Source organism: Cariama cristata, unplaced genomic scaffold (assembly GCF_000690535.1).
Source record: "Cariama cristata isolate BGI_N322 unplaced genomic scaffold, ASM69053v1 scaffold28364, whole genome shotgun sequence".
Classification (NCBI taxonomy): domain Eukaryota; kingdom Metazoa; phylum Chordata; class Aves; order Cariamiformes; family Cariamidae; genus Cariama; species Cariama cristata.
Window position 1 is genome coordinate 82,540 of NW_009612942.1, and position 25,116 is coordinate 107,655.

Genomic DNA, 25,116 nt, shown 5'->3' on the forward strand with positions numbered 1-25,116 from the left:
TTTGCCCTCCCATTATAAGCTATTCCATCATATAGATGGAATAACTGAGATAGATGGACTAAGTAATTGTTTCAAACTTCCAAAAGAGAAACAGCTATTAGAAAATGAGCAGTTTTTTTGCTTCCAATTCTGTGCTCTGTCCAGTAGATTACAGTACTCTTTCAGAGATTACAAAATAAAAGGATAATGTATTCACACAATCTGCTGCATTCAAGGGAACTACCAAGTTCAATTCTGGTCAATACATTTCAAAGACAGAGCCACATGGGGGAAAGAGCCCAAAAGACAAACAAGTAGAATGAGAAACCTGGAAAAAATCGTTCACACAAGCAGAGGCTGAAAAGGTAAGGACCACTCAGCTTAATGGGAAGGTAGAAGAGGGAATAGAAGTCTACAGATAGGAATAATGAAGAGAATTCTTTTTATCTCTTTCACATAAAGGATACTAAATGAAAAAAAGTATTTGAAACTGGTAACAGATATGGAGTACATAAGTTAACTTGCAGCACACACTGCCACATGACATCAGAGGCAAAGAGCTAAACAAGGCTTCAGGAAAAACGCCTGAGACACGTAGAAGAACGATGGCAGTAATCCAAGTGCCATTACAGTGAATAAAAATACTGAATGAAAATAAACTCTTCTGCAGCAGGGCATGCATTAGCCTCCAACTGACAATGCTTAGGAAGACTATTCTCAAAGTTGTTCTTCAAAAGTGTTTTGGGTTTTTTTTCATTGTTTTGGTAAGGGTTTTTTTTGCATCTTCCTTCAAAGTCTTCAAAAACTGACCACTGTCAGAAGAAACAGGACAGTCTCTGTGTTTGATTCAGTGTTGCAGCTACTACGTTGTAAGGAGTATATAACACAATTATTCTCAGCATCCACCCAGGAAGGTACTTAGTTGTCGTCATCCACAGCTCAAAACACCCTTCAAAAACTTATCTTTAAGTCTCCTACTGCTGAATTCTGTTATCATGCAGAAGTGGGGGCAAAGCCAACCTGAGGTTATAGATAGGCACAGCAGGGGAGGAGAGGGGGGAAACTTCTGACAGCCTGAGCCTTAGAAGGAGAAATTTCAGCCTTCTAACTCCACAGAGCCATCACATTCATTCACCCCCAGCCCATCACCTCCGAACTACCAGTGACCACACTCCAAGTGACCATCCCCTCTGAGAACAGCAGAGAAAGCAGACTTCTATTTGAGAGCTCCTCCCCACCTCATCCCCTTACTGACAGCTTTTTTTCTAATATAGATACATAGATACACAGAGAGATATATAAAAATATATCTAAGCCTGAGTTGGAATGTTTTAAAACAGTGGAAGGAAAAATAAATAAATAAGTGTCAAGGTCTGTGTGTATTCAACAAATAAAAGCAGAATTATATAAAAGCAACAGCTAATAAAAAAGATTGTTCTGTGCTGTGTTTTCCATCTTTCCAACCATTATAGGAATAAAATTATCCACAGAGAAGATCAAAAACCTTTTTTCAAAACTAATACAATTAAGTTTTATTACACTGTTTCAAGTACATTTCTCTCTTCTCCCTTCTAGCCCCCACCAACTTCCACTCCAAGGCAGACTAACAGTTGGAGGCATTCTTCTGTTTTATTACCAGTAAAATGCTAGTGTTTCAGGGTCAGAAACTATCTAGTATTTCAGGAGAGGAAAGAAAACCTGTCCTTTTTATCTACTCGCTTTTGTACATGTAAGAACTAGAAGATAAGTTTATATATAGCAATGTAGTTTGAATAGGACTATGGGTAAGCCACCTTACTCCCCCAAGATCCTGCACTAAAATATCCATCACCTTGTCTAAAAAGTTACCCTGTGGAAGGGATATGGACCTGAAAAGGGAAACACAAAATACAACAAAAGACTTCAAAAAGAGGACAATGCAGCTGGGACACAAGTTTCTCCCCACTCCACTATCCATAAAGGACAGACACACATACAGATTTTCCCTGCAGTTTCTGCTTCATGAAACCAGATCCAGAGAGAAGGATATAAAAGAAGCACACAGCATGAGACCAAGAAATTGCAAAAATTCCCTTTGCATATGAACATACGGACAACTGTGATAATTAGAACGATAGCTGCTAGATTGTTTGCAATTTCACTGAACAATCCCCATTATCTAGAAATACAATTTAAAAATCTGAATGCAACACTGAGTGGTAGTTTTAATAGTTTATTTTTTAATGAACTGTATGGATTAAAAGTCTTGCAAAATTGTATCGTGAAATTGCTCATGGGCATGTTTTACCATCAATGGCTTAAAAAAATGCTGCATGGACAATCATGCAGGAGCAGGGAATGAGAAGGAGAATAGATGTGCCGATAGTTTTCTACCGTTTCTATAATCTGCAATTTTCCCATGTTCCAAATTCACCATGATGCTACATGTTGGTAGTAAAGCTGATTGATTTCTCCATCTTTTTATAATCCACCTTTTTCATTGTTTGCATTTCTTTTTAGTCACATAACACAACTACAAGTCAGATGTATGTAACTCCCTGTCAGGAGGTCTAATTGCTTCAATTGGAGAAGATTATTCTCCACATTTATTAAGAAATAAAGACTACTTATAACATTATTTCATTTTGCCAGGAAGTGAAAAACGCATTAGTTCGTAAGAAACAGCATGGCTGCTCCTATTTTTATGGCATCAATTTTTAAAAACTCATCATGGTAAACAATTAAACAGAGAAGCAAATCCCACATCTAGAGGAGAGATTCAAATCCCTAAATGGATTTTCAAAGGTCATTTCAGGCTTAAAAGATGCTTGACAGTGTCTCTTTAAATCATGTTCATTTCAAAGGCTTATCCAGCAAGAAGCAGGCAGTGTACTGCAGCATCACTCTTTGAACTGTTGGGCTCCCCAGAGAAAAATTAATAATACAACTTTAATTCATATTTATAGCAAGATTTGTGGTGGTTTTTTTTTTTTAAATTTAGGAAAGGATTTTTAACAAAAGGAATAAAAAAACCAGGGTACTTGTTTTTTTCAATTTAGCTTTCACCTAAGCCCCATGCTGAAAAAGAAAATAAAGTTTGAACTACTAGAAATCTTTTTTTAAGAATCATCCAGCTAAAATTCCTTTATCTTTAAAACGCAAGTTGCTCAAAAGATTTGGTTTGTACAGCTTTTTCATCACTTAACTATGTAAGGGGTGGTGGGTAGATAGGTACTGGGACATGACAGTTCCATGTTTCAGTACAATGCTTCTTGTTTCTCTATTCTTTGGATCCACACAGATCCACATCCGATCCCATTAGTATGCAGAGGTTACAAACGAAGGACAACTTAGCCTTACCTTCCTCTCAATGCGGGCCAACTGCTCTTTATAGAAGGCTTCTTGTCGCTTCAACTCTGCCTCCCTGCCTTGCAGCTCCATGGCCTGGGAAGAAGAACAAAAGAGCATCAGTAGAAGAGGAAATAAAAAATAAAAAGTGTGAGTGCAAGGAAAGCACATGGGACGCAGACTAGAAGGAACTAAAAAAATTGTTACTCAGGACTGGTGTACAGGATCCCTCTTGGTGGAACTACAAACCTCCAGTATCGCAGTTCATTTTGGATTATCCCCACAAGTTTGAAACGCTCTTATTAGTAACATACTCAAACTCATAACCTTGATTTTATTTCTCCTTATTAAATGAAAACATATAATCATAGAAAGGTGACACATTCCTATGGCCTTTTTCAGAACTCCACCTTATCCAAGTCTTTGTTTTTCACAAATCATGATGTTTATTACCCTACTTCAATGTTCTTCACCTTACCTTAAAAAATAAACCTCAAACCTTTCACTTTATAAACACTTGCCCCTTGGAGCGTCAGAAAACTTCTATAGATTTAACATATGCGTACAATCATGAGGAAGATCTAAAATACAAGGCTATGTTGTAACATTTTTATAGCAACAGATATTCTCACTGACCACGCATATGATTTTACAGACATAAATAGGACTACCCTGATAATTAAGTACTCTCTCTACACGCTCTCTGTGCATACACCACCAGCACTCCCAGACTTCCTCTGGCTGCAGATTCGAAGGGGAGATGAGTGTCAGAGAATCTCTATTCCATCTTCCAAAGTACGACACTTGCAAAACAGCAACCTTGGTACACAAGTGCGTGCTTAAGCATAACCTGGTCCTCAACTAAACAGTACTCAATTAAAAAGGAAGTCTACGTGGTTACAGCAACAGCTTTTGCCTTTTAGCTCTTTACAACCAGCAGCGCTTCATTGCATTCCCACCCCTAAACTGAACGAGCATTAAGAAAACATGGTATTGATGGAACAGAACCAAATTTTTTAAGTTTAAAAATAAGAAGCAACAATAGCAAGAAGAATGGCACTTGTTTTTCTTCCCCCATCCCACTCCAAAATCTCTGGGGCCACAGAAGTTATCAGCAGACAGAAGACCTTTCAAAACCAGAATTATTAGTTCATATAACATGAAGACAAACCCTGCTAATCTATAGCATCCCAGCAGCATTGCTCTTAACTTTTAATGATGATGGTACAATCACAGAAAATGCTGGTCCAATATGATTAAGCAGCTGGGACACAAACATCCTTGTGGGCTCAGACCTGTCATTTTATGGCCAAAAGACATTGCTAATGAGAAAAATTATATCTGAAAGCAAGTTGCTGTGCATTTTCTTCTTTCTGCTCCCTTGCTGATGAAAATACAGTGGAATAATAGGGCTTAGAAGATATCTTAAGCTAGGCAGTGAGGGATGGTTGATAAGTGAGACAGAAAAGGAGTACATGAAATAGGGGGATTGTAAGGGTGTGGTGGTGGTATCAGTTTGTTTGTTTTTAAAGGAAAAAGAAATATTTTTGTTCCCATGTTTGCCATCGCAGACAACAGGGCCAGGGTAAGGAACAAGCACTATAGACTCATATCTAAATCCTCTTGCTCTCAAAGGCACTTGATTAAAGGCAAAAATTTCTGGCTTTGGTTTAACCAGAGCCGCTACATATCTTAGTTTGCAAATCAGCTGAAATAGGACAGGGAGAGGGATGAGAATGAGCTGCCACATACATGTAAGCCTGACCAAAGAGATACTACAGCAACAACAGGGGCACTGATGGACACTTTATAAGTGCCAAAATTATTACCATTTTCTCATAAGAGAACCATAGCTATACTTCTGAACCAATATCCACCTTCTGTACAGAAAAGGACTAAACAATTTCAACTGAAATTAAACAGATATAAGAAGGTAGGCTCGTCTGGTGGATGACCAAAGGATCCTGATTCTTCTGCTGATTTTCTGCATAACACCCATAAAATCAGATTACTAAACAAGTGACTTGTATTTCCTTAAGAAGAAAATAAATAAGGAAAAGAAGAGTAACATAGTACTGACCCCTCTGCACAATTCAGATGGAAGATGCTTCTCATGTGAAGTGTAATACAAGAAAACAAAAAAACGAAAAAGTCAAAAGATGAACTCTTAAAAACACAAGAAACTTTCTGCTTAATCTAAATAAATTAATTATGTGGCAGTGCTACTCTCCTCTCCTGGGGTAGCAGACTATTCTGGGAGCACAAAACCAGTATGTGTAACAATACTGGCAGGCAAGAGGCTTTATTCTGTTTCTGGCAAGATGTGGATCCATGTACTCACACACCCACTCATCTTTTCAACCTATGAGCTTGCCTGACCTCATTCACCAAGAAATTCAGCATATTTATCCATATGACACCTCTGGAAGGGAACACAAACCAAATATCTAATCTCTCAAGTTAGGTGCTGAGGTGCAGATATATTAGAGGTGTGCTGATCTGCATGATGACAACCCATGGACTTCCAAGCAGACCTGACTGGAGCTGGGATGCCCACAGTGAATAATGCCTCCACACCAATGCACCCTGCAGCAGACAGATATTCTGTTAGTTGCAAAATTGATGTCAAACAGTCAAAATTGGATCTCCCAACTGCAGACTATGACCTCAGTATACTCCCCATTCTTCCCCCTAAGTAATTTCTCCCATATTATGTCCCATTATGTCCCACTTACTGCCCATAAGTTGTATGATGAACCAGAGGTTGCAGAGAAAACTTTTATTTGCAGCTCAAACATATTTTCAATGCCTCGCTTGTTTTCAAGAGCTGCTGATGTTTCAGTGCATTGAAGTATACTGAGAAACATTCTATTTGTGACAGGTCTACTTGAAAGTTGCTTTCTGTTTCCCTCTATCCCCAGCTGTTATTACTAGAAATTTTAGTATACTTTATGGTCATGTTTGAAGTATGAATGGTACAGTCAGAGCATGTGTCATTTGAAATATTCACTGTTCCAAACTAGGTTAGGCAACAAGGGACATTTTGTATGAATACAGGGTATTTATTAAGAGTTCCTCTAGTCCTGCTGCTTATTCCCTACCCGAAGTCAGAGGCCTGTGATGCCCCAGACAGAACTGGATGCTTTGGAGATGATTAAAATTTCACAGGGGACTGAGATTGCAGGTGCCAAAACAAAGCATCAGACACTTTTCACATAAAGGCCTTTGAACTAAAGGAAGGAAGGAGAAGGGAAGGCATGCATGATAACACACTGGTTTGAAAATCATAAATCAGAAAGTTGCATTTCACATCCATGCTGCGGAAGCTACATCTGAGCTTGAACACATCATGCAAGAGATGACCAAAGCCCAGAGATGACATCTAAGAAACTGCAGTGTAGAACACAGCAGAGTGAGATGTCCAAGAAGTATGAAGACAGAAACAAAACAGACAGAGGGGAGGAAGAGCATACCTAGTTGTAGAACACACAAATGCACACAAAACTTAGAGAAGTAGCACGGGACAGTATGTATTTGCAAAAGAGAATATATGCAATAGGCAATTGCCCTCTGTACAAAAACTAAGTATAAGATATATTCAGGAAACGCTCAAGAATTCCCTGTGATGTTGTCAGAAGTTACAAGGATTGCATTCTTACAAAAGGACAGTGAAGGCATACTACTGGCATGCTACTACAGCTCCATGGGCATGGATCCATGGACTGGCTGGGGGCTCTTCCAAATTCTTCCTATGTTTTATCTTTACACTTTTTCCACAGCCCGAAGTTTTTCAGGTTATCTCAGTGCTGCTTTGAATGGTGACAAAGCGGTAGGGCAGAATCACGTGCGATTCTCTGCCTCCTCCTCTCCCTTTACCAAGTAAGCCATTTAGAAACAAACTACGAAAGCACATTTCTAAAAGGTATGTTACATACTGGCTCAACTAAAGAATTCAAGCACTAGCCGGCTAGCTGACAGGCAGGCCAAAAGAAATATTTTACAAGTTTCTTAATTGAGGTAATGAAATATTTTTGGTTCATTCTCTATCAACAAAGCCAGACACTTTTAGCCTCATCCTGAACTGACACCAACATGCAAGACATCAGACTGTGCAACTGATCTTCTAGAGCTGGGCTTCACTCTAGCTACATCCATTCACAGACCAGCTTTGCCTTTGCCCCTCACAAAATATCACCAGATTTTTATTATTTTTAATCACAGGCCCTTCTCATCACCTTGTTAAAGATGAAAACTAGGAAGGAAATCTACTTGGAAAAAAGGGCTTTTTGGCAGGGTCAGATTACAGTAGAGAACGTGGCACCCAGGAATAAAGTGCAGCAACAGCACAGCCCACAGCTGACGGCTATCGTCAGGCTGTCTCTGCAATACTGTTGGGATTCTGGGATTTGGGGAGAGGCCATGGAGAAGACTCTACTAGAGGACAAAAAAACCACCCCTCTCGCAAAGTGCAAGTCGAGCTAGAAGGAAAGGTCCATACTTCAATCTATAAAGAACTTCCTCAAAGGCAAGTCACAGCACTTGGCAAGATTATTGCAAAAATATTTATCTTCTTGGCAAAACACATTCACCAGTCACAGATGACTAGTGAGATGACGCCTAGAGAATCAGTCGGAGGCAATCCAGGGAAATAAACTACAAGGATAAAGGAAAGGTCCTTACTTCTGTATCAAATGCCTTGTTACTACATCATCCTGTCTTTGCTAAGAGGAGTTACTGGCTTCCCCCAAAGGTATCCAGTAACACCTCTGCAGCAGCACAGCAGAGATGTTTTGGTTGGGTACCTCAGCTTGCCACACTTCACAACTGCAAATTCTTATACCTCACGCTTTCCCATGTCTCTTCCAGTCCTGGTAACAGTCCAGGTGGCAGGAGAAAAAAACAAATGCTACTAAAGGCTCCAAGACTAGAAGAAGGAATTGACAGCAACTCACTAAAGAACAGAACTAGCTCCAAAATTAGCTAGCTAGCGTGTTCCTGACCAAGCCTAAAGGGAATGGCAGAGTTGAAAGGGCAACACTGAAACAGTAAGAGGCAGCTTGCACACATCCTGCCTGAGACTGAGCAGCAGAACTCTACGGGGAGGCTTGTACCAGGCAAGTAACCATGAGGGTGCCTTGACTCAACCTCCACTTGCACCAGCAGAAATATCACCGTTACTGTGGAGCTGCCTGCAGTCACTGTTCCAGGCACGAGGCCTACAAAATCACTCACTTTTTGTCCTTTCTCTCATTCTGTTGAAGGCAGGTGACTGGGTTTTGTTTTGGTTTAGAACGCAGATGCAGAATCATGGCCTTAAAAAGCAGTACTGGTGTAACGTTCATTTCCTCCTGTTTCTGCTACTCTCTTAGCCAACAACACACATCACCAGATCAAGTTTGGTTTCAGCAGCTGTAAGCTACACAAAAGGAACCAGTGAAAATCTTTATGGAGGAAATAATATGCAATTTTCTAGCTGAACACCTTTTAAAATGTAATGACAGAAAATAAAATCCTGCATCTGTGCTCAGCAATAACAATCTGTACACGCGCAGTAACAACATGACACTTGGAATAAGCAAGATCCAGACAAAAAAAAAGAGAGCTTACCCAGGCGTCCAAATCCGCAGGCTTGGAATAAAGACAGCATAAGAGAGAAAGCAAGGGAAAAAAAAAAAAAGAAATCAGTGATTTATGGAGGCCGCCTGCGGCTGCACAATATAGCTTTTAGGATGACAAGTTTAGAAAAGTTCCTTAAAAATGACAAGCATCTTAAGCAGTGCAGTGGTGTCCCCTGTTGGGAACCATGCTATTAAAGCTAAACAAAAGCACATGCACCCCCAAAACCAAAAAGAAAGCAAATCGCCCCCAGACTGTTTGCAGGATCCCCTTGTAGGGTGGAAGCTAAGCAAAGACAGCTGTGAAGCACCCAGTTTCAGAGGGTCATGCAAGGTGTTGCACAACGTTAGAGACGCCAATATCCACAGCGTGCACCAATGAACGTGGCAATGCCGGGCACACTGAAAAGGAGGCAATTAACAACTGCACTGTTTGCAAGTTATCGGCAAAGCACAAGTATCCTTTTGCAAGGGCATTTTTGAATGCAAAACCTGACATACATAGCAAGTCATCTTCTTTACTGGACAATTTCAAAGAATGCTTCCTAATAGAAAGCCAGTTGACTGATCAGATTTCCAACCAGATCCCCCTCCATAGGCAACAGAACACATCTTTAGTGCACAGTCCAAAACTCTGCCAAATTCAAGCTGCCTTCACCTGTTCCTTCTTTTGTCAGTAAGCCTATTTAAGTACGAAGACAAGCAGATGAAGCAGGCTGCAGTATCACTTCTTATTTACTAATTACTACTTTTTACTTACACAGTAACCCAGAAGTAGCAAAGCAAATACAAGATGATAAACATTTCATGCCCAAAACCACCTCTTTCTGAAGCCAAGGCATTTATGAGGCAGTCACAGCTCTCATTCGTTGTCAAGGGCTGCAAGCCTTCCCTGCCTTTCAGGGCTACATTCAATCAGCAGCACATTCGCTAAGCAGGAATTTGAGAAAGGCTGCCCTGGTTTATTATGATTATTTATTCGAGGGGAGTTGACAGGGCAGGAGGAACTTTCTTCTTGGTCATAGTTCAGTGCCAGAGGGAGCAGACAATGGAGTGGAACATGTTTATGAGATCTGCCATCATTTTAATGGCACAGAGCGACTACTTCGGGTAACTCAGAGATGATGCGTCATCGGCTGTGTGTGTCGTCCATCCTCATCCTTTGCAACAGCTGAGAGGGCTGGAACCAAACATCTACAGTTCAACTGGCACAAGCCAATTCCCCCCTTCCTGCAGACAGATTTGATATAGAGGCATCAAGCCCTTGGCCAAACAAACCAATATACAAGAGGTGTTCACCAGTGATCGCTGACCGATCTTGACAAAAGTCTGATTTGAGTAACATTTTTCTTCCTGCTTTTTTTTTTTTTTTAACAGTCAGGACAGATGTGCTTAGTTTTGGTTTTACATTTTAGCAATTGCAAGGCTGCCCGTCCTCAGCAGATGGACAGGAGGAACACAGGGCTCTTTATGGTGCATGTTACTATTTCAGCAGGTAAGTCACGCACACCAGTAGCTCTTTACTGGATGTACATCTGTCATCCCTGGGGTGCCTAAGCCATTAACTGTCACATTCCTGGTGGACAAACGCTTGCATGACAAAATGAACACAAGGTACTAACTCAGTGGCACTGGACAGTTGCTGAGAAGAGAGCAAGGAGAAGGAACCAGCCCTATCACCAACAGGTGGGCCCTCTTATGTCCCGATAAAATAGAATGCACAACAGTAGAATTACAGTTTTAAGAAAGATAACACTGTTAGTAACCACAGGGCATCTCTTCTGCGGGTACTGCCAAAGGCTTTAATTTTGTCACCTTTCAGGAGGGGGCAAAATTATTACTCTAAGAATAGACAGATACACTCCACTGAATAGAAACAGGAAAATTAAAACAGGTGTAGATGCAGTAGAACATACTGCTGTGTTGGGAAAAAATAACTGTATTTGGAGTGAAGCACAGACTAAATAAATATAATAATAAAATAATACAAAAATGGAAAAGTCAAGAGGGCTACTGGTTTACATTTTGCTACCTCCTAAGTATATGCCAAGATCTCTTTGGAGACCTGCATTTACCAGCTTTGACTGATAATAAAAGACAGAGCGTGCCCACTAATATTTCCAAAGTTTAAGTAAGCTGTTTAAGAAATGAGCAACATCTGGTTTCCTTGCTTCCTAACCAAGTGAGTTTCACTTCCAGCCCCCAGCTGAGGGCTTGTGAGTTTTATAATCCCAGCCCTGGGACAGAAGCCATCTTTTAGTACCCTTGGTCATTACTGCTGGACTCTTCTGCTAAAACAAGGGATCATTTCTCTGCCAGGTAGCCCACTGGATAGCATTCACAGGAATGAGTAAATACTGGACTTAATCATTTGGGGTCAAAACCAAATCAAGATATTCCTCTTGACTGCTTCAGAGGCAAAAGGTTATTGAAATAGGATCTCAGGCCAAACTGGCAACCCCTGTCCTAGGCATTTATATGGGGGGGCGGGGGGGAAAGACGACACAGTCCACTCAGAGAAGATGCTGGCTGGATATAGGGACTATACACTTAATATATCTGTGCTTCCAAAAATTTCACATTTGAGCATTTGATCATTCAGGCAGGTGATGCTTTCCCATACATGTATCAACAGTCCAACTTCCAATGAAATCAAGAATACAGCATTAAATTAGTATTTCACATATATGGACAATTTCCAGCATCTTTTCCCAAACCCATGTACTACATCACCCACAAGTGACTGCCATAACGGGCACATCACTCATGTCTGTCATAGTCTGGGCAAATGTAAAAATGGCAGTGAGCAACCAAAATGTAGTTCTGCAATTGGCGGTGAGGGAGGAAGGCATCAGCATGACAAAGCAGTGGCCTTAGGAAGGGCAATGCCTTTGTAACCTGACTGGAACCAGCTTCACCCTAGATGTCCATTACCTTGCCATAGTCAGTAACTCTGTCACATAACTAATTTCACTACAGCGCGACCAATGACTTGGGAATCCAGACTACCAGCTTGGTAGAGATTTCCTACTTAAGAACTCAATACAGAGTATTTTTAGGGGCACTGCCAACTTTGGGAGTGGAAGTTAAGAGTGGGAGATGCGAGAAATGAAAGGCAGCAGGTGCCCAAAACCTAAGACAGCTGCTGGCAACAACTTTTGCACTCATGTCAGTATCTGAAGAGCTCTACAACACATATTCTAACATCTTGATGACCAGACTTCATCACTGAATGAGCAAAGAGTCATTTCTGCTCAAGGCAATAATCCAGCTCTAAACTTTTCCACGATGATAGGAATTAAAGCATTTAAAGAATATATCTAGACATTCAGTATCCACTCCAGACCCTTAAACGCTTCCAGTTCTGTGGAAAATTGAAGTAGTATCAATATTAAATGTAATGAGAGTCAGAGATGTAACCAACTGACAAGGGAGAGGAAGCAGGAAGAGACACTGAACAGCAATCAATTTTGAGGAAAGGTTGCGATGAAATTGCTCAACTCTAATGTACACAGAGCGTACACAATTCTATAAACATGAACATGGGAAGCAGCAGAAAAAACTCTGCCCTTTTATGATTCAGGGACCACTGCATTTCTAATACTTATGGCATTGCTGCGAATAGGTTTGCAATGCTGACAGTTGATAGTTTTCATTTAAAACAAAATAAAGAGAAACCTATTTTATAAAATCCAAAGTAAACCATCTGCTTTCATTGCTTGCTTTAATACTGCAGCCCATTCCCACATTCCTCTTTTCCCATCACCACTTCTATACATGCATACAGTTTTCATTTTGTAGGCTGCCAACAGACAAGGCATTCAATGTCTATAGAAATTTTGCAGAGCGTAGGCTCTCTAGAGATGCATGCTCAAGATACTTATTTCTGATAGCAGGTGAGTCAACAACTGCCTCTAAATTTTTACCTCCTTGCTTAAATTCCTACTCTGCCTGTTAGACATAAGAATCTCCAAGTCCCTGAACAATTTAGCCAAAAAAAAAAACCAAACCCCAACACTCAGAGAGCATCATGAAATTCTGTATTAATTATGACTTTCTATCCTAGAACATATTTCAGACCCTACTGAGTCAATGAGGTATTTTCTCATAAAGCTAGAATCAAAGGCCACTCAACTCTTCTTGGATTATTTCTAGCTCATAATCATTAATACAGACTCCCATTATGCTAGCCTAAGGGTGGCATATGGCTTTCTAGGGATAGGACAGACGGGGGGAAATAACAGTTACGCATGCCTACATCCCAATCTCATTTCTGTGCATGCATATGGGGACACAGCTTTCTTTTGCCAGATTCTTAAATACCAAATATATTAGCTTCCGAGTCAAACATAGTACTTCAAACACAACCACTGTTTTGCAAAAAATCAAGATGACATGCATAATCAACCCATGTGCCTCCAAGCAGTAAAAATAATGAACGATGTGAGTTCAGAAGGAATTCCCTTCCCACATTTGCTCCCAGACACTACATGCAATTTTCACCTGCCTCTGAACAAAACACATATTTATAGGCACCAGCCAATGGATACAGGTTTAGTATCGTACAGTGAATACAGAGTTCCTGCCACAAGATTAGAAATCTAATTTCTTTTTATTTAAAAAAAAAAGATTATTTCAAGAGAAATACAGTTGACTTTGGGGCTGCTTTTTAATACAGGCAAAGGCTGTCTTAATTACATGCTTGAGTAAGAAAATTCTTGAAAGCTTTCAGTCATGGTCATGCATCGCCTGTCTGTCTCTATGAATCCTTCTGCAGGTGGGGAGTCAGGTGCACTTTCAAACATCACAGTTTACATTTTTACCCACTTTGACAGTCTCGTAAAGTTTCCTGTTCTCCCTGCTCTTTCATCCCATACATACACCAAGCACACTTTACACAGTGTTACAGGGTTGGTATCTTTCTCAGGGCAGAATCCAACCTACCAGTTTGCCAAGATGTATGTGGGAAAGACATACAGTAAGCAACATTTAGTATAAATCAAGTGGATTCCAAAGCCTTACAGAAAGGACCACAAAAAGCATAGGGGACTCAAAATAAATGGTCTGGGCTAGTACACATACACAGTCATGCTTGTAGTAAGGTGTTACTTATGGAGTAAAATGGAGTCAAAATATTTAGAAAGATTAACCAGAGACTGCGCAGGAAAGAAAAAAACCATAGAAGTGAGGAACTTTACCACAATCTCCCTCATTTCTATGATCACTAAAGAGAGACAGGCAGTCAGCACTAAATTTCCCTACAACCAGTTCTGAAAATGTACCTCAGTCTTCGCCTGCAGCATTCCCTACGTCCTAGGCCACAGTCAGTGTTATGAAAAGGCTGCCAATTAAGTTGTGGTTTTGAGCTACAGACAAAATGTCCACTAGAGACTCTGATTCCTGCTTCCAAAGCACTTGCAACCCACTGTGTGTTTTAGGAAGAGAGCATACAGGTTCTCCAATACATGTACTCTTGGCTCCTCACAAGGCTGTGATCAGAGAACATGCTGCAAGGTTGCATCTTTTAATGAAGTCCGAGTATATCATAATGAAATCATCTGCAAAAAGAAGAGCGTAGCTTCAGCAACAAGGATTTCAGGCTATTGTAGAACTGTATTCTCTTTTTACATTGCAATCTCCAGGGCACGATTGTATCAAGAGCAACTTGCAAATCTATGTCACTACCAGCAAAATTTTGATTTCCATTTGATAGGATGATTTGCAAACAGCAGTTTTCCACATTGTGCAAGCACTTAACGTTTGTAAGAACTACAAGAATCAAACGCTGATTCAATGCCCATTTACTGGGCAAAGTAACACAGTCTTGCTCAAGGCAGATGGCTTGGAAAAATCAGGAGCAGTGGGAGACCATTCTCTGTTTCTATGAAGGAGCAGCACCTGGTAGTCTCTCAGCAAGGATCACAAACCAGGCGTTGCTGCTGTTGAGAAGAGGAGGGTATACACCGGGTGCAGCAGGAAGAGTTAAGCAGTTTGAGAAATTTTCCTTAGGAAAAGATCACAACATTTCGCTCTCAGCAGAGCTCCAGAGTTCAAAAATTATGTCATATGCTAAGGAACCAGAGAGGTATCTACTCCTGGGCCTTTTGATCAAAAGCAAGAAGCTTGAAATTTAGCTTTAAAATAATGTATGCTCTAAATATAGCAGTCAGATGACCTGACAGAGGTAAGATTCATGCTTCATGAGTTTGCAAATTGAGTCAATCCAGCTCAGAGTACCACAGAACCCTAAAGACAGATTGCTGTATTTATTGTAGTAGCTGCTATTTACAAACACATCTCCACACTGTTTGCTCTCTAATTATAGTTGGGGCATATACAGTCATTTACTTTCTGTGAGCTCCTTTTGTACGCTACACCTCCAAAGTCAATGAAAGCAATTTTAAGAACCTGTTGATTGAGTTATTGATCAAATAAGTTGACCAGTGCAGTAGACTAGAAATAACCAGACAGACAAGTGATTTGATAAATATTCCTGGAGACTAGTCACTATAGGCACCGAAAAGTCAGGGAAAAATAAACCCTCGAAGGCAGGTTCAGGATTTATTTTTAGAATCTATATTAACAGTTGGCCCTAAAACTTCATTCCTATGCAGGCCTGCTTGGTCAAGTGCACTCCCCAACCAAATGTTTGAGATGACTCTGTACAATCTAGTATTAGCTATCAAATTCAGCAGAAGCAATTAGCAGAAGTTCAGCTCCCATTTCCAGAAACAACATGAGAAGAAAGAGGAATGGGGGGGTGTCATACAAGCATTGGAGGCAGGAAAGGGATACTTTTGTCTCACCAAGGCCATGAGACAGAAGAAACACAGGTGGAGATCATCGTCCACATGCAGCTTCCAGTACTCGCAACAGTTTTCTGGCAATTCTGTGGTGGGACTTCACCGCAGCTTTCACAGAGCTCCAACAGCAAGGAGCAGATTATGCCCCTGGACAGTACTGAAAACCATAAACCTCATCTATAAGGTATTCACTGAGATGGCCTGTTTTTTCCCCATGGATTTAATTGTGATTTAATGAGGTTTTCAATGAAACATGTTGGCAGCCTATCATAAAACTAAGCTGAACGTAACTTGTACACCTTTTACACTGTCCACTTGGTTGCGTGAAGAACTGTCATCCAACTGAAGCAAGAGGCAAATTAGGATTCAACTCTGTTGCATAGGAGTGGTTTCCTAAGAGGCAGAGGAAAAAGTACACTAACAAAGCAGGAGGCAAGGGAAAAAGCTTGTATTACTGCTGTTATTTGTACAATATTTTAGATAATCTTTTGGCACTGTGGTTTTGGGGAGTTTACATTTATCCCCAGGACAGCAAAGGAATCAAATGTCCATGGATGTCAACAGCTTTTTCCATAAGCATAAAATGAAAGCAAGAAAAAAGCATTCGGGTGCAGACAAAATAAATTAGCAAGATCAAATTCACAATCTCTCATAACCTCTCAGCATTTTTGAAAATAATGCTACACTTATCAAAACAACCTTTAAAATAAAAACCTTTAAAAGCTTATTTATCTCATAATACTCTCCTTCCTGCCTGTCATATAATATATATATAACGTACACATAAAATCAAAAGAAAAATCCACTCAAACACTCCAGTACTCCCTTTTCCATTTAGTGTTGGTTATACACCCACAGAGACCTTAAAACATTTTAAAGGATCAAGCTTTCCTTCTCATTAGTACCACCATCACGTTGTTCTGAACTGTGGTCATATAACCTTTTGCACCTTTTCACTCTATTGAATCAATCTCCCCTGGCAACTTCTGGTGTGGCACTCCGCTCCCACTGCCTCCGGCTCTTCTTCCCTCACTAATTCTGCGTTCAGAACCGTGAAGCACAAAATTACGCGTTTCAAATTAAGCAAGGAGAGAGAATGAGAGAACCTTATTAAATCAACATTAGCATCAGAGTGTCTTTAAAAGAGAAACTCAATTGCAAAATATTACTCATCACTGTAAAGCTCTCTGCATTGACAGAAACAAGACGGGCAGCAGCTGAAGTCATCTTCCTCTGCCCCCACCTTCCTCTTCAGGCTGGTCACAGTGCTTGAGCAGCAAGAGCAGGATCCTTGTCAGACCACAGCCCCAGAGGAAGCAGAGCTTACCTTGGACTCACAAGCACTGGTATTGCCAAGTAAAAAGGACAAGGTCTATTAACATGATGTCGGGGGAAAACACACACACATATAAAAAAAGGATATTGATACACAAAAGCAGACTCCCTTCTCCTCCCAAGATTTCCACAACACTGGTTGTTCTCTCAAGTCACATTACAAGTTACAGTCAATTCTTTACTTCTTACAAGGCAAAGAGCCATTTCAAGTTTTAGTTTCCATTCCCAATCCTCAATCAAAATTACCGACACGATGGTGACGATCAGCATATTCTGTTCCAAAACACCTTCAATTTCTGAACGTGAACCTCCACTTCTTGGCCAGATATCCTTAAACTCCTTTTCAAGATAAATCACTTGGAGTATCACACCATTCCTTCTTGCTGGATAATTAGACATGCTGTTAAAGCCAGAAATCACCTCTGAGCCCACACAGTCTTTAAACATAACTTTCCCTTGGCACTTCCAGAGTAAGAGTTGGTATTTGCACCTTGTGTCCACAGAATGAGTGTACACACCTTACACCATTGTGCAGCAGGCTACGTACTTGTCTGTTGGGCTGCCACTTAAAACAGGGAGCATCTCAGCAGTATCTTGTAGGGAGCATTTGTAATGTGTGCTGCTCAGGAGTCCTACAGAAACAAATCCTACTAAAATAATTTTAGTACAAAAAATAAATATTTCAAAACTATTTCAATTAATTAAAATCAATGTTTACAGTACCCATTTAGCTAGGGAATATTATCCTAAGGGCAAACGATATGAAACTGAAGCTCAATTCCTGATGATGAAACAAAGTTTTCAAAGCATTTTTGGTCAAAACAGACACTACTCCAACAGAAATGGAGGCTGAAGCTTTTGATCGCTCCAGTCCTACCACACAACAGAAACTTCTGTATCAGTCAGGCACTACTGAAAACTCTGTATTTCGCAGACAGGTTTCTAAGTGCAGACTCTCCGTACCAATAAAATGGCACTTTGAGAAGCCAGCGGTGTTGGCAGTTCTGATACCTCTTCAGAACTGTAATAAAAGTGACCCCCTCCTCATCTGACAGCCATGCTTAGACACCATTAACTAAGCACTGGACAAAGTAGCTCCTACACCAGAGTTAAAACAAAGTGCACCAGGGGAACGGGAAGGAGGAAGAGAAAAATAACACCCACAAGAAGTAGTGACAAAAAGCTAACTTGGTTGTTAAAGGGCTGTCTACTCAACATCCTTGTTTTGTAAAATTAAATGCTTCATTTTCACCTCAAAGGGCAACAGTAGCAATAAAAGACTGATTGGAGCCTTCCAAAAAGAAAGGGTCTCATGAAAAGGAGCAATTTACCATTCAATTATAAAAGCTGAAAAATGGGGAAAAGCCAGAATGAAGCACTGAACCCGCTGTCCTAGGACTGCCCTTGATGCCTTTTCAGGCCGGTAAGAAGTCTTTACCAAAATATATTTAACTGTCTGCTACATGCCTTTCTTCCAGGAAAGGACAGCAGTAAGCAAAAAATTGAGAACACATTTTTTCTTATTCTCTGCTGCATCTCATTTTCTTCTAGCCTTTCCCTAGCAGTCTGACACAGAACTAGAAGTGGCGTCCCTTTTCCTGCAAGTCCCATCCCTTCCTTTTGTAGGGGTTATCACATAGCGCCTTTAATTCACTGGGACAGTAACAATAATGATGGATGTCTACACAGAATAATAATAGGGGCTTATGAAGTTAAGCGCTAAACATAATGATCAAAACTAATAAACTGATATCCCTAAATATGAATGCTTTAGTTCATGGGATGGGATATAATTCTCCTGCGAGGTCCTCTTCTCTTCTATGCAAAACACCAAGAATGTCAAAATGGAGCAATACCACTTCAGCCTAAAAAAAGGCACTCTAATTTCAGAGTGTTCACCAGGTAAGAGAGTCTGGTTTTCCACAAACACCAAGTAATTAGTTTGCATTCACATGCCCAAGACTTTTAGCTCTTTAGTGCCTCCATCCAGCCAAACAAAATGTACAACTAAAAGAACAACAAACAGTGAAGACAATTTTTGTGCAACTTCCACCATCTAGTTCTGTTTCTTAAAAATCATAAGTCGGTTTGATAAGTCAGCACATACCAACCTCATAAGCAAACAATGAAATACATAGGTACTTAAAGTCACTTATAACTGAAAGCTTGGAAAAGCTTTAAAAGAACCACAAAGTTTTAAAAACTCGAAAAGCATCAAGAACTAAACCACCAGAGGGTTCTGAGGGTTTTAGATTTTTTTTTTCCTCTAAAAATGTGCCATACTATTCACCTTCAAAGATCTCAGTGAATATCAACACACCATGACAACACTTCTTGAGATAACTACTATTCCAAGAAAACTAAAGCACAAGCAAGATGCAATAATTTGTCCTGATTCGTGCAGAAAATACTAGACAGGCTCATGACTGATAACAGAGACCCAAACCATGATTTTCATCATCCCTGTATTTGCGCAGATTACTGAAAGGAAAACAGTCACAGTGTACCGATGCTTGCCTGTTAATATCCTTCCAATATGGCACAATCAGAAAATTATCTCAAAAAAAAATCTAAGTACAATGGAATGAAAGGTTACACACATTTGAGATGAAGGGAGGGCAGCAAAAAAGCAATCCCTATTTCATTCTTAAGTCTCTAAGGGACCCAGGAAGCAGCAGTGAACAGTGGAAAGCCATTCACCAAATCCAGGTAACTAATATTGCTTGCAGTGATTAACTCACTCTAGGTGTCAGCCTGCCACCTACTACTGTCAGTGTGGAAAATTCACTGTAAGCACTGAGAGGATTCTGAAGAAGGGAACAGAAACACTGAAAAAGAGGAGGCAAGACACACACAAAACAATGCAGAGTCACAGCAGCCTTTCCCTTCAGCAGTAACTACTGGCTGCAGCACTTAGCCCACTTCCAAGACATCAGCAAAATGGACCCGTCTCATCATCGTTCAGTTTTTCAAGCAGCAAATGGGGAATTAATATTCACGGGTTCTATGACTGACATAATTGCAATTTAAAAAGGGCAATTAATCATCAGCCACACTTGCAGCTGACTTGCCAGGCTGGGATCCTTTCTCTCCGCACCTGCCAATAAACTCACAGGAGGCAAAAGCATCACATGTGCACAGAGCGCCAGGAAGCGCCGTTCTCCCTCTTACGCCCAATCCCAGGCTTCACAGCGTATGCTATGGGTTTTGTTACTGTTTTTTCACCCACATGTGCCCCAGTGGGATCATTCACCCATTCCCTCCCCCAGCAGCTCCCCCACGATGCCCAATCTCCCTTGCCATGTGGATAAGAAATGCTCTCTCCATGCTGTATCTCATGTCAGCCAAGAGAACTGAGGCAATGAGCTCCATCACCTCCATTACGGAGTTCTCCTCATTTCTTCGTTTTCCTTTGTATCTCTGCATGAGGTAGTATTTTTAAGGGTGACATCTCATTCCATTCCTACTTGGAAAGTACATTACAAAGGTGAGAGTACAGCTCCAGAGAAGCAACTAACATAGGCTCATGGAGACTACAAATCTGGCAAGTGGTTTCTGAGTCAAAAAAGCCACTAAGGCAGTATTTACTTCTCTGCTCTTATGGGAAGGTTTTCAAGCACGCTTTAAACAAAACCAAAAGCCCAAGTAATTGTTCTGGGTATTAGTTCTGTCACTTTAAAATCTTTACATGTCAGCATCCATTGCCAGACGTGAAAGGTATTTCAACCCATAGCATTTAGAGAAGAGACATTTGGAAATTCATCAGTGGTGCTCATGTTCCCAGAAAGTTCGTTCTGAGACTAAATTACTGTGGGGTAAGTATATAACCTCCTGTAGGAAGTACAATTCTTAATATAACATTCTTTCTAGAGAGGAAGAAAGCCATCAGACTGACCACCGTATTATGCTAGTCTACTTAGCTGAAAAGTACATAAAACATTATGGTGATAAATACCATAGAAAGTAAGCATGAGATTGATGGAAAGATTTAGAGCTCAGCAAGCTGTGAGGTCTTCAAGTGACATACTTAAGACTATGTCCTGGGGCCAAAGAAAATACACAACGTACTTCTAGGCCAAAGAAAGCTTGCTCAAACAGGTGCCACTGCTGCCAGTCAAGTGCAGCAGACACGTAGGGACTGAGGATGTATGTTGTAACACAAGCTGTATAGTCCTCCCCTCCTCATTCCTGCCAGTCAGCAACCAGAAATTGCCTTCATCATAACAATACAGGAAAAGAATTCAACGCTTTTGTATGTGAAAGAGAGTAATTTCAATCCTAAGAATTAAGTCAGGATGGAAAGCTGGGACACAATTACATATTGCACATCTTGGTCACAGTTCCTAACAAAGGTAGGTGGCAGAACGTCTCTGCCAGCAGGTAACACCAATAAATGGCCTCATTTCCATCTATTATAAGATAATAAACAAGCTTTGCTTCCTCATACTGTCCTCATTTCTATCAGGTCCCTCTCAAGATTTGCTATCTTTTTGACACATGCTCCAGGTGTTCTTCATCCACAAACCTCAGTGCATCGTTGCAAGTTAAATGAGGTATCTACAACCCACTTCTCTCAGCTTTGTGAAACTAGGCAAGTGCAATTATGAGCCCCCTCCAGCTTCTTTCTCATTCAGATTTTGCAGAGTTTTAGAAATTTCTTTAAGAACGTTTTATTCCCAGACCTTTACCTTCCAATGACTCAAGTACCACGTTGACCACATGCCCTCTGTTCAGATAGGACTGACCTTGTCCTCCAGTAACAAAATCACTCTTTAACAAACAAGAGAGTGTGGTGTTAAGAAATAGTAGGTCTTTCACTGGAGTATGTATCTTCTCCCAACTTAGGAGTAAATACCCTGTAACTCAGTTGCAGTTCCTCATAATGACTGGCTAGATCAAAGTCTTTCACCGGGCTGTTCTGCACTCAGAGAGGGTGTTTACCAAAATCAGAGCTGGTAACAAAGTTGGGGGAGTTTCTCAAATACAATCAGGGCTCCTGGGCTACTGCCCAGGATCACGGATGCTTCATTTCTTACATTTCCTCAGAAGAAAAACAAATACTTGTGCTTCCAAATTTTCCTAACACCTGTAGGCTTAATGCCTCCAATCAGCACTTGCTCACATCTTTATCTTCAAGCCCATATTATGAAGTTTTGATAAGCTTTTTCCTTCCTAACATCTCTCACTCCACATGGGTAAGAGCCACTAATAGAAGACAGAGACCAAAATCCTTGCTTCTTCTATTGCCTAGATTTAGCAATCAGCAACTGCCTGAGTATTGTGTGAGACCCAAAGCACTGCCGCGTATTACACACTTATCTCTGCAAAACCACTCTGCACAAGTGACAACTTCCAGGCAGGGGGGAGGGGGAATTGTGCAGCTTTGCGATAATTAAAGCATAGATGAGTGTCACTGCTGTAGATAATTATGCATTAGCAGTGAAATTACTTAATGGAATGAAATAAACTAAGCCAAATGTTTTGTTTTAAAGGGAATTTAGGGTCTGCAAAAGGTTCCCAACTGACAGCCCAGGAGAGCGAGAATGACAGTCCTCTGTCATTCACAAAACCGATATGACACCGTAACAGCCTGGCAGGCTTCCACCACCCACCCAGGCACTAGGGGAGCAGCAGAGAAGCTAAAGAAAATTTCAGCCTCCCCGGTCATTCAGGCTCTGATCCGTCTGATGAGCACCCACACAGGGACCAGTCAGTCACCAAGTAGAGGGAAACAACTGACAGGGATCGTTTCCTAAATAAAGATACCAGCTCTGACAAAATGGATTAATTCAACCCACAGATCTTCCATAGCCCACCCCCACAAGCATCCATCAGAAAAAAAACAAACATTTTTAATCAGTGTCAGTACAGACAAGACTCCAACCAACAAGAGAAACAACAGGGTAAGTAGGTATACGGCCCACAATGAAACCACCTCCTCTCACCAAGCCCACAAGGTCTTCCTCCATCCTCTCCTCTTGCCTCAACAACTGCGCACCTACACACACTCCCACCACTGCTCTCGTCTAGATGGCTCTCAACAGCATCCTCCTGCTTGTTAAAACAAGGACTCTCAAGGTCAGTCAGAATTTATAAGGCAGCCATTTCATCTTTTGTGCTTCTCTGGCTACATTCCTTCCTAAAAGCTGCTGAATGTTGGAGATTCTGCTGGGTCTGAAAGGCCTGCCAACACGAGGGCCAATTAGGAGTTTCAGGATGATGCATATTAAAGTTATTATGGGAGGCAGTTATGCAGCCAGAATAAATCTTAACTGAACCTTTAAGTGGGTTTTATAACTCTTGCTTCTCCTTCTTGAAAACAGATGAAAAGATACAAATCTCCTCCCTAAAAATCTGCAGGGATTCCAGTCAACCACCAACTTCTCCCTCAAAAGAAGATTCTGCCCTCAAAGCAATAATTCATTTTGTCCAAGGCCAGCAAGTTCATCTTTATGTTTTAAACTCTAAATCACTCAAATCAGTCAGAAACTTACAATATAGGTGAAGACTGACCTAAGATACTGCCTTTAGAAAAGCACTGCATATACATCTCAAACTTCTGCTGAAAGAAGTTCTAGTGGTTTTTCAGTACAGGCCACCTTAGACAGTCTATATAGTCTGATTGCAGATAGTCAAAGGGACATAGATATTATAGTGAATTTTTACAGACCAGGTTTTGTAGGTAGTATCTAATTAGAAGGCTATGATGTAGGTCAAAACAGTGAATCTTAAAGAGGACCCGAGGAATGGAGGCAGTGACATCAGTTTTGATAACAAGCATGAGATGTCATTAGGACAGCATCTGCCACCCTCCTTCCACCACTTCCAAAACCAAACTTGCTCTCAGCAGCAGTTATCTACCCCTCCAAGAAGTACTACTACAAACCAACCACAGAGCTGAAGATCAAAGAGAAATTTGAGGTGGCTGAGAACATACCACATCACTTGTGTGGAAACCTGCACTATCTTCACAACAACCTTGTCCTCCCCTCTGCCGCCTGAATACACAGCAACTTCACAAGCTGCTAGATCCATGCATTTAAGTATGAAAGCGAGCCCCAGGAAGATGGTGAGAAAATGAAAGACAGAAGCAGGCTGTCTACAGTTTGTAAATTATGCCAGTACATAGTGGCCTCACAACTCCAAATGATGTCGTTCTATAGAAACCAGTAAGCTTCAAAAACTTAGGGTAAACTCATCCTGAAAAATATAATGGTAACTCCTGGAGAAGCTAGAGTCAAAATGAAAACAAATAAGCAAAAACTTTGAGACATTTCATTGGTATGCAAGCAATTCGAGGGCTCAGCAGTTCCTGGTCCACCCCTGGAACGGAGCCTTCATGGGTGTCCCTTCACTGCCACCTTCAGGAAATACTCACTGCTGCTTTGAAAGTGCTCTCGACACTGCAGGAAAAAAGTACGAACAGAGCGAAGGCATCATCACTGGCATGCAACCGAGATGCATGTTAAAAATCTTCAGTTCCAAAATAAGAGTACTACAGCTAGAATCACATCCCAAAGAACTGAGGAGCACAGCACAGAGTCTGCAAGATCAATACACAGAGCAGCTGCTGGGCTGAGCAGTGGTTTTGACTCCAAATAAGATACGTAATTCATCTCCCAGATACTACACATAAGGCAATAACAGATTTTCCCAGATCCTAAATTCAAAGGGGTATTAATGAGGATATGCTGTTTATGGATTGCTTATTAGACTCCATTTGCACCATCACATCTTAAAGGTTCAGTCGAAAAGCCAAGAAGCTCCCTCCCTCAAAAATAATTTAAAAAATAAGTAAATCACAACTGCTTCACTAAAGAAAGCAGAAAGTTTCATAAGAATTCAGTCAGTAAGGAGGTGAAAAAAATAATGCACAGGTCAAAAAGGACATTCTAATATCATTTATTTATTTACACACATATGTGCACAAGATATACCTTAAGTCTCTAGAAAATATATTGACTTACCAGTAGATTACATGAATTATTATCAAGCAAGAAACTTAGTTCCAAATCAGTGTACATCATAGCTCTTAAAATAGGCAAATGACTTGCTGA

The 25,116-nt window shown here is 40.7% G+C and overlaps 1 protein-coding gene across 1 annotated transcript in view; it reads right to left on the reverse strand.

Moving 5' to 3' along the window:
* Nucleotides 1-25,116, reverse strand: part of LOC104160646 (MICOS complex subunit mic25-like) — a 114,926-nt gene that overhangs the window by 70,865 nt on the left and 18,945 nt on the right. Inside the window, exon 5 of the mRNA XM_009698828.1 lies at nt 3,319-3,402. Coding sequence (XP_009697130.1) covers nt 3,319-3,402 — 84 coding nt within the window. The remainder of the gene's footprint in view (nt 1-3,318; nt 3,403-25,116) is intronic.